Source organism: Biomphalaria glabrata, chromosome 17 (assembly GCF_947242115.1).
Source record: "Biomphalaria glabrata chromosome 17, xgBioGlab47.1, whole genome shotgun sequence".
In the NCBI taxonomy this organism is placed as follows: Eukaryota; Metazoa; Mollusca; class Gastropoda; family Planorbidae; genus Biomphalaria; species Biomphalaria glabrata.
This window is the reverse complement of record NC_074727.1, coordinates 15,954,270-15,970,344: the sequence shown is the minus strand read 5'-3', so window position 1 is coordinate 15,970,344 and position 16,075 is coordinate 15,954,270. Positions and strand designations below refer to the sequence as shown.

At 30.7% G+C, this 16,075-nt stretch overlaps 2 protein-coding genes across 7 annotated transcripts in view; one reads left to right on the top strand and one right to left on the bottom strand.

Annotated features, from left to right (window-relative positions):
* The window catches only part of LOC106069055 (TPR and ankyrin repeat-containing protein 1-like), a 71,059-nt gene extending 68,549 nt beyond the window's left edge, over positions 1-2,510 (bottom strand). The window contains exons 1-2 of the mRNA XM_056016083.1: positions 2,222-2,510; positions 953-1,079 (exon numbers count right to left, since the gene is read on the bottom strand). Coding sequence (XP_055872058.1) covers positions 953-1,031 — 79 coding nt within the window. The 5' untranslated portion in view covers positions 1,032-1,079; positions 2,222-2,510. The remainder of the gene's footprint in view (positions 1-952; positions 1,080-2,221) is intronic.
* Positions 2,511-2,622: 112 nt separating this feature from the next.
* LOC106069053 (RAD52 motif-containing protein 1-like) lies at positions 2,623-15,310 on the top strand. Of its 6 annotated transcripts, none has more exons than XM_056016085.1 (9): positions 2,623-2,637; positions 3,899-4,023; positions 4,410-4,471; positions 5,942-6,036; positions 9,015-9,145; positions 9,551-9,670; positions 10,480-10,621; positions 10,944-11,125; positions 12,459-13,393. In XM_056016085.1, the coding sequence occupies exons 2-9, from the start codon at positions 3,910-3,912 to the stop codon at positions 12,558-12,560; spliced, it is 948 nt and encodes a 315-aa protein (XP_055872060.1). In that variant the 5' UTR covers positions 2,623-2,637; positions 3,899-3,909; the 3' UTR covers positions 12,561-13,393. The 6 variants fall into 6 exon arrangements, with proteins under 6 accessions (XP_055872060.1, XP_055872062.1, XP_055872059.1 ...); XM_056016087.1 differs by lacking the exons at positions 2,623-2,637; positions 12,459-13,393 and adding exons at positions 2,815-2,894; positions 14,579-15,310; XM_056016084.1 differs by lacking the exon at positions 2,623-2,637 and adding an exon at positions 2,822-2,894.
* Positions 15,311-16,075: the final 765 nt, after the last annotated feature.

The following is a 16,075-nucleotide window of genomic DNA, read 5'->3' as shown; positions in this document are numbered from 1 at the left end:
ATCCAATGCCTTTGAGAAATCCAATAAAATAGCATCTATTTGCTAATAAAGGAAGTGCAGCAAAGAGCAGGTTGCCAGAACATCTGCGCTGTTATCAGCAGGAGACACTTAGGTTGGCTTGGTCACGCCTTAGAATGCCACATGGTCAACAACATTCTGTATGGTGATCTAACAGAATGCAGAAGAGATGGTGGTCGTCTACTTCTAAGATATACTGATGTATGCAAACGCAATATGTAGCTCTTCAAAATCTACACTTAACAGTTGGGAAAAAGTGGCACTGGATAGATCCACAGGGAGAGTGAGCATAAAGGAAGGGTCCCGGATCGCAGATGCCAAACACAACAGTAGTAGAAAGAAGGGTGAAAGTGCAACGGCGCCTGGTGATTACAGATGCCCAAACTCAGACCGCAGCTGTGTATCAAGGATTGACCTCTTTAGTCACACGAGAAGCTGCAAATGGAAAAGATCATCTCTCGCGACGTAAACTGCCACAGACAGATGCTTTCTACTTGTTTTAAATTTATAATACGTCTTTGTCTCTAGGAGCTGAGAAAGCTGATGCTAAGTATTTGATTAGAACGATAGCTTTAGTTTCTTTATCATTATGTGTTAAGCTATCAACTCCTATTAATGGTTCTACTCCTGTTGTTTCCATATTCTTAGATTTAATGTATGACCAGAGGTTTTTATTGTTATCCTTGTTTGTTTTTTTTAATTATTTTTCCCTAATAACCATAATATAACTGTTATGGTACAAAAGCTTAACAATGCAAACATAATGTTAGTCCTGTTTGATGTCTATTATTATGTTTTTAAAAGGTAACTTAAGCTTACATTATAGTATGTTTCTTAACAACAGAATATAATACAAAATAAACATATAAAAATTGCAATTTTACAATTTTTGAATTTTAAGGATTTTAAAAATGATCAGTGTTGTTATACTTACCTGTTTCTGATGTTTGCCAAAATCTATAAATGAGATCTTTGGTATTAGGATTAAAATATTCACAATTGGCCAAATCCATGATTACAGCTATATCATAATATATGAAATCTTTTTATTTCTGCATTTTCTGTATATCATAGAAAAAAAAAACTTTATTAATTTGGCTTAAAATTTTATTACAAGTAAAAATGGCGCATCAGTGCAAATTGATAGTGATAGCGACAAAAAAAAACAACCCGATGGTCAAAGAAAGTTAAAAGGAAAGACTAGCCAATTATCATATCATTGGCAGAGATTTATTGTCATATTTTTTTTAAATTTTATCAGACTACATTTTTACAATTAGTAATTAGTCTTTAGATCTAGATCTAGTATTGTCAGTAGACTCAGTAGTAGTACTAGTACTAGTTAGTAGTAGTCTGTGCAACAGACAATGAGACATTCTCAACATTTTAACATTAAGTTGATTAAGACACTAAGACAGTCTAGCACCTAGATTCTACATTTAGAGTATCATTTACTATCATGTATAGATCTAGAATAATCTAGAGATATCATAATCATATAGCTAAATAGAATAAAATAGATATATAATATATACAAAATAGATCTATAATTTTTATAATAATGTCAATAATTTATTAAAAGTCCTAAGTCTAGGTAGTAGGACTAAGTCACTAAATTTAAAATTGTCTAATAAATCATAAATTATTATTTATTATATAAATATGATTATAATATATGTATTGTAAGTTACATCTGATCTACTGACCTAGAATTCTAGAATCTATATCTATAGACTATACTATTATAGTTAGTAGTATTACTATTAAATATATTTAATTATTACTAGATCTAGATTACTACCAACTAGTCTCTTACTACTCTTAGGTCTCTAGCACTCTAGAGTCTAGAGTCTACCTAGTAACCTAGTCTAGCTCTAGATCTTATAAAATATAATAAAAGAAATATGATTAGATTTTAAGATTCTAGATCTAATAGTACTAGAAGATCTGAAATCTGATCTAATAAATAAAAAAAAATAAAATCTATTCTAGATTCTAGAATCTATTATAGTATTAAATACTTGGTGCTTTGACGGCTTTTTATGAAAACTAACTTAACTACATCTAGAATCTAGATGTCTAAGTCGTGATTCACAACTTTGTTTTAGTTTCGGTGATGATGATGCTTCTGGAATCTATCTAGATCTAGGTTCTAGATTCTATTAAAAAATAATTCAGAACAAAAAAAACATATGTTGGCAACCTGTTTGAACAGTTACTGAGTCTTGAGTTAGGAATACTAGCACTGACTAGCAGGAGAAACTAGACTGAGTCTGAGTAGACTCTAATACTATTAATAATACTTATAAACTTGATAATCATTTTTCAGATAAGGAGCGTTACGTAATTAGATTATAATTTAATCATTCAGCTTATGATTAGAATCTAGGTCTCTAGACTAGACTTTAGTTACTCTAGCTAGATAGATGTAGACTAGATTATTAGTGATTCTAATAATTGTTATTGTCATTTTCAATATCGTAGTAAATTTAGGTATGACTCTCATGCCAACTATTTTTACCTTACAGAGTTTCTCCTATCACTAACCCATATAGGTCTATATATATCAGATAAGTCGTTTCCAAGAAAGAATGTTATTTAGCCTACTTATTAGGCTAGGTCATTAGAATTTAGATATCTATAAGTCTAGATCTAGAATAATCTAGATCTATCTAATCTACATCTAGTTCCAATTTAATTTGTTTTAGAACTAAACCTAGATTAGATCTATACTTTTATAGAGTTAAAGAATGTTATTAGTTTTAGTTTTAGTAACTTATTAGATTTATTAGATCTAGATCTAGATTCTAGATCTAGATTCTAGTAATCTACTTAATGAAAGTTAATGATACTTAATCCAGTAATTATGACTATGAGTAATTATTACTAATTTACTTCATTAAAATATTTATTTTCTAGGCCTTAGCCTTAACTTTTACGTCCTACGCGTCATGCATTTACTCATTTACTGATTTAGTCATGCATTTATTAACCAATGACTTACTCTTTTTATACTAGTGTCTAGTCTAGTCACTAGTAACTAGATCTATATAATATAGACTAGTTATGTTATAGTATTTATACTATTATAGATAATTATAATTAATAAATTATATGGCTTAATCATTAAGCTATAAGTTAATGCCACTCATGAGTCTCATGACATGGAATTATATAGAGTAATTAAATTATATATTATAATATTAATAAGCACATAATGTGACATAATAATTACTGTTACTGTTAGTTACAACTGACACTAATAAACTAAGTCACTATCTACTAATAATCTAGTCTATAACTATAAATGTCTTAAATGAGTATAATGTCTATATTATAGACCAGAATTTAATATAGATCTAGTGAATTCTAGTGCTATTTATTTACTACTATAATGTAGTATTAGTATAACTAGTAATTAAACTACTATGACTAGATCTGTATATATGAATTATCTAGCATGTATTATAATATATAGATTAGTATAATATAGTTAGTCTTGTATAGCAGTATTGAGTATAACACTAGCCCTAGATCTCGTAGGCCTACTAGTCTACTGTCTCTCTGAGTCTGGTCAACTATCCTGCAGACCTAGTGCAGTGATACTAAATATGGCCGGATATTCGGCTGGATCAGGAGCTACTCTACTATAATATCTATCTAATATATTCTAGATAATGGAGGGGCCATCTTTCGAATTCTTGTTACCATTAGCAAAGTTATAATTTTTAAAGAATAAGAGTAACTTAATGTCAGCATGAATATGGAACGACTGAAGTCTGTATTGATTGAAGCATAGAATAGTTAATATAGTTATAGATCTCTAGATAACCATATCAGCACAAAGGTTGATAAGTATTGATTTTTAAAAACTCAAAAGATTTAAAAGATATGAATGGACTAGAAATTATAGACTTTTTCAAACCTTTGGAAGACAACAAAAATCTCTTCATAAGAAATATTGTTTTATCATCAAATATACCTGATCAGGAACAAGTTATTACTGTAAGTTATCAGTGCCATATTTATACTTGAGAAGCTATTTGGATTATAATAGGGCTCTGCTAAATACTTGTTGGCTTTAAGCTATAGCTTGCATTTCCTTTAGGTAGACCAGGCCCTGTATTGGTTATATGTATTTATACTATAAGTAATATTAAATGGTTCGCAACTAAGGGTTTTGATTTCAAATCATGATGTAGACATGCATTTTTAATCTGGAATTCTAGTGTTTACTGAGCCAACATATCTAAAAAGGTTGTAAGACATTTTGAGGTAAGGAGTTCTAAAGGCAGCTAGATCAGGTACTGGCCATGTGGTCATTTGCATATTGATTGATTGAATGATTGTAAAGCCTGTAAGTGTAAAAGATTGTATTTTTCTCATAAAAGGGGCCAGCAAAAAGTGGATTAACACATGGATACGCACAGGACATACCTGTCTTATTTTCTAGGTATGTCTGTAATTTAAAAGATAACATGAGAATCCATAAGGCAACCCACTACTTACAGAGTAGAGTATTCTATGGTTCCACTGCAACATATTGAGATTCCAAGTAGACTACCAGCCTACTGACACGTAGAAATAAGTTTCAACAAACACAAGCATCAATGTGAACAGTTTTTGATGCATCATCAAACTTAACATATGTTGATAAAAAAATACACAATATGCCAGTCAGATGACAGATTGAATAGCAATGCCAAATCAAATTTTGACACTAAGTCCGCCCTTGAGTTAGATATTGTCTTGTTCACTTGTGTTAACTATTGGCTATAGAAACAGGTAAAACTTATTTTATCAACCATTCCTTTACTTGAATGTCCATGACTTAACCTACATAGTTTAGAATTCTGAAACTATGTGTGCTTAAACAGAATCAACACTTTTTAACTCACAATGTGAATTATAACACAGCCTTAACAGCTTTACTCAGTTATTATTCTCAGTATGTTTATTAAAAGTAGATAGCTAAAGCTAAGGACATGAAAGATTAGCAGATTTCATTGTTACAGTGGCTTTTTCAAAGAATACGAAATTTTAGGCCATGCTGCTCTGTTTAGTACCAGTTGTTTATACTTTTCAGACATTTTTTAAAAACATATCATTATATAAAGTAAATTAAGATACCTGTAATTGAAGCAAGTAAATAATTGTTTTATTTTTGTGGGGGTCTATGTTTGAGACCAAAAGAGGATAGACGCATATGCCGAAAAGAAAATCTTAATCGACCACTGGCGGACAATGCTTGCCCTGGATGTGGCAAAATATGTAGGCCACAGCTGGGGCTGCATAGCCAAGGGAAATACTGCATCTCTCATTAATCTTTGGACTCAAAGACGAGCCTTATTATTATTATGTTTTTAAAAAAAGATTATGATGGCAAGCATGATGATCAAATACCCGTAGTTTTATGTTTAGATAAGATAAGATAATTTTTATTGATCCAATCAAATGGAAATTCAGTTTGATTACAATTGACCACCTCAGCGTAACTACTGTACAATAACAATATAGATGCAAATACGAACAACATTCACACATTTTACAAATCACTCTAGACTGCTAAGACTATTGTGACTTAGTGGTTAAGCTGAATCTAAGTTCTCAAGTCCTGGTAAATGATGGTATATTTTAAATTATTATTTTTTATATGTTTAAACAACTCTAATGAGAACTTGCTATTTCTGGTAAAAGAAAGTTGCTTATTGTGTTGCCCAAGTGACACCCTCATTAACTCCTGAAAAATCCCAAACATACATTTATTAGGTTAAATAGCCTAATGTTTTCCCTCGTGATAAAAGGAGCTGTAAAACTTTTCTTTTATTCAATTCTTTAATAAAAAAAAAGAGTGTTTTGAAACTATTTAGAATCATACATATTGATTTACTACTTGAAGTATTTGATGCTTTCTACAGCACAGGCTGCACAAAACATTCTCCAGGTATGGATTATTGTATGAGGTTCAGGTTTTACCTTGTCAGACTTCAAAACTTCAAGAAAATACTTCAGATGAAAGTAAGTGTGTTTTCTCCCTTTGTTTAAAAATATTTTTGGTATATTTCTATTTTAAGAAGGACAACTTGACATACAAGGAAATTTTAGAAAAAAAAATTATAAAGGCTTCTACAAGGCAAAGCAAGATAAATTTAAGATTGGTACAATTTATTAAGATTGTTTTTATAAAGGGTTAAATAGAAAATACTCAACTTTTATTAGAAATTTGTACCTTAACTTTTACACTTGAAAAGTATACCAGAAAAAATGAAATCTTGATGAAATAAATATAAATCTATATGTTACTTGAACAAAACTGTTTGATGACATGAGGTTCTACTGACTACTATACAGTAATAAGACTTTACAATCTTTTTTAAAAATATTGTAGTATGTAAAGAGAGTTGCTTAATTAACAAATAATAGGTTCAAGTTTGATACAGGTGATGGTGAAATCAATATTTTTAATAGTGCATACTGTTTTTGAGATCTTATCTTATATGATACAGACATTACTTCAAAAAAGAAGATGATTACATCCTACGCGCCATGCATTCAGTCATGCATATTAACCAATGACCTAAATTCTGCCAAGTCACTGGTTTTCCTGGCTAGCTCAGGCAATCCATTCCATGCTCTAATAGCGTTAGGGAAGAAAGAGCATTTGTACAAATTTGTCCTAGCATATGGAACGAGGAATGTGCCTTTATCTTTGTGTCTTTCTGAGTATTTTATTAAATTTTGTATTTGAAGATTATGGTTCAGTGTTTTATGTATAATTGCTACTTTACTTTTAAGTCTTCTATCCTGAAGGCTTTCTAAATTTAGTGATTTTACTAAAGGTGTTACTGTAGTCAAATGTGAATATTCGTTTGTTATGAATCTCACTGCTCTATTTTGTGTCTGTTCCAGTTTGAGTTGAGGGGTCCTAAACAGAGGATGCATATTCTATTATTGGCCTAACCAAGGTTAAATAACATTTTAGTTTTAAGTTCTTATTTGATTTATAGAAATTGCTTTTAATAAACCCTAATGCTTTGTTTTGATTTTTTGATAGTTTCATCAATATGGGGATTCCTTGAGAGTTTTTCATTTATTATAACACCTCTAGAGGTATTTTACATTTTTAGTCTGTGTTACTGGTTTACCTTGAATAAGATAAGTGGAATTAATTTGTTTTAGTTTTTTTATTACTCCCTTAATAACTGACATCTTCTTTTTTGAAGTAACGTCTGTATTATATAAGATAAAGACATTTTTCTGGGTGGAAAGATATGATCCAATTTGATTCCCATTTCTGTAATTCATCTAACTCTCTTTGTAAAATTTCTGTATCTTGTGTTGTTTTTATTGTTCTATATATTATGCAATCGTCTGTGAATAATCTGACTTTTGTTCCTGAACTAATGCAATTTGGTAAATCATTTATGTAAATTAAAAATAGTGGACCTAAGACTGTTCCTTGAGGTACAGCTGAGTTTACTGTTATTGGTGTTGATTTAGAGCCATTTATTATTACAGTTTGTTCTCTCCCTATCAGAAAATCTTTAATCCACTGATGCATGGACCATCAATGCCAAAATATTTTAATTTTTTTAGCAAACTATGGTGGTGAACTTTGTCAAAAGCCTTGGAAAAATCTAGTAAGATAGCATCTAAAAGTGATAGATTGGTAAAGAGGCAATGCAAAACATGTATCAGCGTTTCTCTACTTGGGTCACAACGTTATCAACAGTTTCTTAACTTAGCACACTCAACTCTTCTTCACAGTTTTTCTTGTTGAATGCAAACAAATTGATTTCTACTATCTAAGTATGTATGGATCCTTCTGTTCTCAAAAGATAATGGATGTGTTCATGTGAATTTTCTCTGGGATGCATTCATGGGCTTTAGATAAAGGGAACGTGGGTGGCCCAACCATCATGTTTCTTTTCCCTGTGTCTTGATGTGCTCCAAAGGAATGCTCTGTTGCCAAATCTACTGTAGGAAATAAAATTGATAGTATTAATGATAAATGGACTCCACTCCTGAATTTTCATCAAGGTTGTCTCTGAAGCCTTTTCATAGCAAGGCAGCAGAGGTTTGTAATCAGAGTGATGCATTCCTAAATCATCATCATCATCTTTCCTTCGCGTTCCTCGTGGAACATAGGGCCTCAATAAAAACACGCCACTCTCCACTGTCTCTTTATATTTTTTTAAATGCTTCCTAGCTCTTTCCTGTCCTCTCTGCTTCATCTAGTATACTGCAACGCCACATTCTTTTTGGTCTTCCTCTTATTCTTGTTCCCTGGGGGTTCCATTCTAAGGCCTGTCTAGCTCTGTTGTTGGTATCTTTTCTAAGGGTGTGACCAATCCATCTCCACTTCCTCTCTAAGATCTGCTTCTCTATATTTTTCTGTCCACTCATCTCCCATAGTTTGGTGTTTTCTATTTTGTTGTACCAGTATATTTTAAAGATATTTCTTAGACATCTGTTGATGAAGGTCTGTACTTTTTTGCTGTTGCTTCAGTTGTTCTGCATGTTTCAGAACCATACAGTAGGACCGCTTGACATTAGAGTTAAAGATTATTATTTTAGTCTTGTTAGAAATGTAGGGAGATTTCTAGGTTGGTTTTAGGTGTGTAAATGTCAGACGCACTAGATTTATACGACGACGTTTAATGTCTTCATCTGTTCCACCTGAAATGTTTGTTGTTTATTTTAAGTGCTTTTGTTTTTTGGTGGTTTATTTTGAGGCCTACACTTTTTTCCTGCTTCTCTTAAACCTTTTCTTGCATATCCTGTCGTCTGTGTGATAATAAGGCTATGTCATCAGCGAATTCCAGATCTTTCAGCTTTTGTGTGAAAGTCCATGGATTCCTTTTCCTGAATTAGAGTAGGCTTCTTTTTTTTTTCCTAATTAGATTGCATTATTCTTTCTATACATACAACAGTACTTTTTAAAAATACTTAACTTATTTAGAAAATTGAAAGAACATTGTTTTTTTCCTTTTCAGAGTCTCTACCTCAGACTGACATAGAGAGCCTCTGCTATTATGCTTTTGTCAAATTTTATTCCTCTGTTTCTGCTGAAAAGGCAAAAAGTGCACTAAATTTAACTCATTTCGTTGGAACAAAGGCATGCAAGGTAAACATTCCATATGTTGCACTTTGCTATCATTTACCCTAAATTTGAAGGGAAAAAATTATAACGCAATTTTTGTTAATGCTGTAAGATTTGTAATGACATAATATCTTGAAAGAATATCATTCTTAAAATCAGATAATTTACTAAATTGTTTTACTTTTTCGTAGTTTTGTTTATATTTACATGCAGAATGAAATAAATATTATGAAATTTTGTTTTCCTCATTTGATTTTTTGTATGTGTATTGGATTTTTTTTTAATCTTAATACTGTACAACCTAGACATATTGTGCACAAAAAAAGGAATTTTCAGAAAAAGTATTTTTTAATATTTATCTTCTTACATTGACATACACACTTTACTGCACTACACTGTATTTTATGTAATATTTTTTTTACAACAAAGGTGACATTTGCAAAAAGAAAGAGAACTGGATCTGAAAAACAAGTTCTGTTTATATCACAATGTTTTGACTTGGCTAATTTCTATTTGGGCTTCAATGGCTGGTCATCTTCTATAAAAGAGGTACAATTTTGAATCATAACACTGTTTTTGTAAGTAATGTTTGTCTTCAATGATAACAAATAGACCTTTACATGAGCATTGTTGTAGATAACATTAAATACTATCACATTGTTTTGTTTTTTTCTTGCTAAGTTCTAAGTAAGTAAGAAACACAAGTTAGATCATATTATGTGGGAAGCGTGGTCGAGAGGCCAAGTGCGCTTGAACTTGGCTTGGCTTGGCTACCTAGAAGGGGGCTCGAGGTTCGACACCTGACTCGGGCAGAGTTGTGTTTACTGAGCGCCTAAAGGCAGCACGGAAAACCAACTCCTAGATACCCCCTCCCCCCAACCGGTTCACAAATGAGATTGGACCAAAAGCGCTCTGAGCATGCTATAAGCATGAAAGTAGCGCTATATAAAAGCTATAATAATAATTTAAAAAAAAAAAAATGTTTAACATAGCTCAGAAAATGTTGAATTTACTCAGAGAAAATTACTGCATTCTTCATTATTCTTGTAGACAATGTCTCATTAAATATTATAATTAATATTGAATCTAGAAGCTAATGACTAATAGTTACTTCATCAAGGTAAAGGAATAAGTCTTGTTTTTTTTTTTCTATAAAAAAAAATAATCTGCTATACCTCGTGAAGCTCTAGGCCCTAGAAATTTGTTTTTTGTAGTTCTTTTTTTACTTTGAGTATAACAGCTACTGAAATAAGTACTAGTTTATGTTTTCCTTTATGTAGTTTTATTGAAGTGTTGTTTTTTTAATTAAAACTTGCTATCACATACAAATATTGTATTGGATGCATTTTCTTTCTTAGTTGAAAAGGGAATTAACTGATGTCTGTTTATCAAGCAAGGAAGACTACTGTTGTTTTGCATGCACTACTAATATTGTTATACACCATCATGGCTTAAGTGTGAATGGGAAAGGTTTCTCTTTGTTAAAATTTTCTTCTGAAGGTTTGTGATATAGATAAATTAAAACTTATTTTATTTTTATACCATTATAGTTACGCTCTAGAAAAGACAGATGATTGTTCAGTGACTGTAGTAGGTACCTGTACGTACCTAGTATATAGAGCAAAACTATTAAGAAATAAGCTTTTCGTTTGGCTGGTAACAAATAACAAACATTAATATCCACTTGGTACATATGACTAAATTTTACCTTTTTATTAATTTTTAAAAATTTAATTTATAGAAACACTTCAAACACTGTTCTGATTTAATTTTGCAAAAAAAAAAAATAATAATATTTGTTGTTCCAACTGATATTTTCTAGATCCAGCATCTCAAATTAAAGCACATGGTCGATGTATGAAACAAGCATATCAGGATAGTATACAGAAGGCATTCTCAAAAGTTATTCTAGTTATCTTAGGTAATGGAAAGGTGTATACAGATATTAATTCCAGTGTGCCTGAAGATTTAGAAGAGTTTCAACCATCATACAAGAGTGTTGCGGTGAGGATCATATTTTTTTAAAGATTCAATTTGGATATTAATTGGACGTGAATTGTATGCATATTACTAAGTGTGCATATAACATAAAAATGTTTTTTAGTGTTCCTTTCAAAGGTTTATTTTAGTGTTTGTTATCTATGTTAGCAAAAATTGTATCTTTAATATTGTTGCAGATAATGTACAGGAATCTCAATGAAAAAAGGGCCATGGTAGCCATGATTATTGGCTAGTCACTAAATTAATCTGTTAATTATTTATAGCATTTTTACAACTCAAATTTATTTTCTATTATTGTTGTTTTTTTTTATGTTTCTTCATAAAGGTGTAATAATAATAAAAGAAAATTTGGAAATTTTTTTATCACATTCTCCTTTGTATCATTATCTGATAGACCCTTAGTAATTCAATATTCATTCTGGATATTCAAAAAAAAAGCTGCATTTAACTCCAAAGCTAATTGCAACCCAATAAAAAAAATGAATTTTCATAGATTTTCCATAACTAAATGAGCAGAAAAATTTCTCACTCATAAACACTTCATTTCTATGGTTGTATTTGCACTTTTATTTTAGTAAAAGAAAACTAAGAAAAAGAAATAGTTATTTTTTCAATCTTTATGACAAAGGAATGGTTCTTATTATATCAAAACTTTTGAAAACTTCCAATCCATTGTGTCTCATAAGTAGTTAACTCTAGATATTCTATTGTTTTGCAATATTGCAGTATTTCATGTGGCTACACAGCTCTGGCTGTGATATACATATTTTGCCACATCCAGCATAGATAATTAACCATCATTTGCTGGATGTCAGTTTAGGTTCTCTTTTTCTGCCATCTAAGACTGTTCTCAGCAGTAGATTTTCTTTTGGTACTAAATGTGCATCATGCAGACTTTGTAATTAATCTACAGCTGTCTCTTTTGGAGGTGGCCTGCTGCTATCATCTATGTCAATAAAAGTAAGCTGGTCTTTAAAGTTTGGGGGGTGGGCACCTTTGTTACAACACCACCTTTCAGCTCACCAAAAAGATTGCCTTTGGTATATGGTTGTCCCCTATACTGGATATTTGCCCTGCCCAATATGGATGTTTGTATAAACATAAATTTGTTAAAAGTATTTTATTATTGTTTATCAGAAGAATTAATTAACTTTTTCAGTAATTGAAAAATAAGATTTACATTTTGTAAATAAATATTGAAATATATTAAATATATATATATATATATTAAATGATGTGTAAAGAGCAGGATATTTGCACTTGATTACCGGGTATTAATATTTGAATCTAGCATAGTACGGACATGTCTAATTCAATTATTTCAACATTTTAACAGGTCACTGAGTTAGAAGTAGAACCGGAGTTAGCGAGTGATGAAGACAATTTGGATGAAGAAAATATCAATATTCTATCTGAGTTAGAAACTGTGTTCATGTAAATAGAAAAATTTGCTGTTTCGCTTTGTAAAATGACTGGAAATTGAAATGCATTTCTTCATTGTTTAAATTTGTTAAGTTTGAATGTAGTTTATGTCAGTAATGTTGAATGTTGTCTGTAAGAAATGAATATAGATCATTGCTTGCATTTCATGAAAACGTTTTAAAAAATACTTGTTTCTGGCCACATTTTGGTGATTGCTTGAAATAGCATTACTCATATGTGAGTTTTCCCTTGTAGTATTTAGTATCTTCTATTTGAAATTTGTAGTGTGTATAAACAGTTTTTATTTTAATGCGTATGTAATTGGTTAATATTAATGTCATTTTTATGACAGTTCTTAACTGTTACCTTCACAGAAAATATGAAAGTGTTTCCTGGATATGCATTATAATAACATTGTGTTGCAATTCATTTGTGTTCTTGTAATGTATAACTCTAAAACACATTGTTTAGCTAATAGTTTACATGTATAATATGTAATCAATGTAATAGTTCAAGAATGTCTAGACCTTTTCTTAAGTTCAAGTATGGGTTGCAGTGGTTGTCTGGCAAAGGAATATGAAGGAGACTTGGTTTTATACTTATGAATTTCATAATGTTCTTAGTATAACTGATTAGTAAAATGTATAAGAAATATGTAAAGGCAGTTGATCATTGTCATAGCCACTTGTTACCTTCTTCAGTACTGGTAATCATTGATCACAAAGATGCAGAACTTTGAATAACCTGCTGTATAGAACTCTTTTACTTAGATCCTATCACTTTATAGAAAGTAAAGTTGTATTTTCTATTACTTATTTGTTGATGTCAATAAAAGATTTCATACAAAGATTTATATTTTTTGTGTTCCTTTTTAATTTTTCTTTAAAATTTCAATTTTTATGATTTCTTAACAAAAAAATACATCTTATCATCATCTTTGACATTTTATAAATGAAATGTTTGGATCTTATCAAATTAAATTTATTTTAAATTCTTTCAGTAGAATAATTACACTATATTATGATATAAAAAGATCTTTCATAAATAAGTTTTGCAATTTCTAATTAATTTCTGTGGAACATAGGGCCTCTTGCCATTCTTTTATTAGCTTCCTTGGTCTTTCCTGTCCTCTCAGCTTCATCTAATCACTGCATTGCCTTATTCCTTTTGGTCTTCCTTTGGGTGTTGTGCCTTGGGTGTTCCAATCTAAGGCCTGTCTAGTTCTGTTGGTTGCATATTTCCTTTCTAAAATCTGCACCTCTATATTTCTCTTTCCAACCATCTGATTTGTTATATAAACTTTCAAGGTGAATGTACAGTAAAAGAAAATATAAATAAAGTATTACTTGGTAGGTTCTGTCTCAATCTATATGATATAAATATATAATTTATTGTAAATAAAATGAAACTGCCAATTAAATTCTTTTTGAAATTTAATTTTTTATTGCTTAAACAAAATATACATATTTGTTATTTGACTTTTTTTTCATAAGAAAATAATTTATTTTTGTCTCTAAAATAGTTGTTAAAATCTGTAACTTAACTGAGTTCCCCTACCAGTACCTCTCAGACCTCAATATATTTTTCTTAAACACATTTTGACAATAAAATAGAAACTACTTTACAAATATAATATTTTTTGTTTCTTTGTCAAACTCAATGTTAAAATAGTACTGAATCAGTACTGATATTCTAGATAAATGCATTATAAGCGCAAGTCCAGTCATCAATACCAGATGTCCTCACGTATATAGATGTTAGGCCTACATCATGTTGTCTTTATGCCATTCTACAGCTAATGTTTACTTTGTTAATATTGTTAGCTGGAGAATTTTTTTCCATTTGTCCATAGGCCCATAATATATGAATCTTCGGTAAAACTTTACATCGAAGGACCCTTTTGAAGAATGTTACGCAAGTGCGAATCTTCTTCAGTTCTATTACACCAATTCATGCTATCCTCCCAGTGAAATTTACCTTTGAGAATGCCGACCGTGTTCTTCAAATTTAAGTTGCTATACACTCTATCAATAGGCATATCTGAACAAGAGTCAAGACACAGCACCCAAACTACTTCAATAGATGAAAAAACTATATCGAAACTTGATTTCCCTTCAGAGAACAGTACCAGGGAAAAGAGGAGTCAGAGAGAAAAAGCGATGGGAAGAGGTTCTATCCAATGCAAAAGACAGGAATGGAGAAAGACGGTCAACAAATCTTGTGTGGTGCGCCAACGGACTAAGGGATGTGAAAGCGAACATTGTTTATCACATCAAGCAAAATATATATTATAATATATATATAGTAGTTTATTTATTTCGGACATTACATGAATTCGGACATTCGCTGTTTTTATGGTCATTAAATAATTATCTTAATATGTATTATAAAACTAGCACGCTGTATAATGTGCTTGTCCATTTTCCAATGGTTCTGACCCAATTCCCTTCCATTTAGCTATCTTTTTATGTAAGAAAAACGAATTTCAAATTTGTTAGTCAGGTTGTTGTTTTTTCCTATGTTACCCGGATGACTTTACCTCTTCCTAGAGTTAAGACTATATTTTTTGATTGGCTAAGTCTATACTAATGAGCCCGGCAATATTTATTCTGTTTTTCAAGCTTATTTATTTGATTAATAAGCCACGTTGTCTGATTCCATACAAATAAAAAATTAATAGGGTGTCCGAATTAAATTACGATTTTCTTACCAAAATTTATTTCGGACAGCCAGTTTTGGACATCAATAAAAAATGATCTTATATTATATTTGTTAATTTGTTGTGTTTTTTTAAATAGAGAATAAATGGGCAAATGTTTGGAGTGAGCTTGGTACATTGAATGAAGTTAAATGCTTAGATCTAGACCTACTAGATAGATCTAGATTTATATAGAGAGAATATAGAGGATTCAGTTAGGCAAGAATGGCTATCCTAACATGTACTATACTACAAAAGATCATCTGACATCTGTATTTGAAATTTATTAAATTAATAAACAAAAAACACAAACAATCAACATACATCTAATGATGCAAACAATTCAAACATAAAATAAGTCTAAAAGTCTGTATAGAAGTCACTATCCCGGTGACCTAATTATGGTAGAGTAAGTGTGTTCATATTTTTACTTTGTGTGTTCGTATTTATGCATAATTCCAAAACATCTTAGTCTTAATGATTTAATGTGAGGGGCTATGCCTGGGGATCTTAAAATTTAGTTATGTTAATATAGAATTAAAATCTGAGTTTATTGAGGCCTAAATATAGAGACTGTCCGAAATAAATAATGGTGTCCGGAATCAAATAATGTGGGTCAAATTTGTCCAAATTAAATCAAAACACACGGCCTCTTTGACCTTAAATATAATAACAAATATGGGTTAGGGGTACAAATATAAGTAGTCATCCTTATTCTCCTTAAACTAAAGAAGATTTTGATACTTCATTTTCTTTTCTATGTCGATCCATTGTCAAATAATGCGCTGTCAAAGTCTATAGGTGTCCGAATAGCATAAACTACTCTATATGTG

What these genes read in the sequence shown, in the direction of transcription:
- LOC106069053 (XM_056016084.1), top strand. Translation starts at nt 2,864, where the DNA reads ATGATACTTAATCCAGTAATTATGACTATGA. An exon ending in ATCAGGAACAAGTTATTACT is followed by an intron (nt 4,024 to 4,409) that starts GTAAGTTATCAG and finishes TTCTCATAAAAG; the next exon opens with GGGCCAGCAAAAAGTGGATT. An exon ending in TTGGAACAAAGGCATGCAAG is followed by an intron (nt 9,146 to 9,550) that starts GTAAACATTCCA and finishes TTTACAACAAAG; the next exon opens with GTGACATTTGCAAAAAGAAA.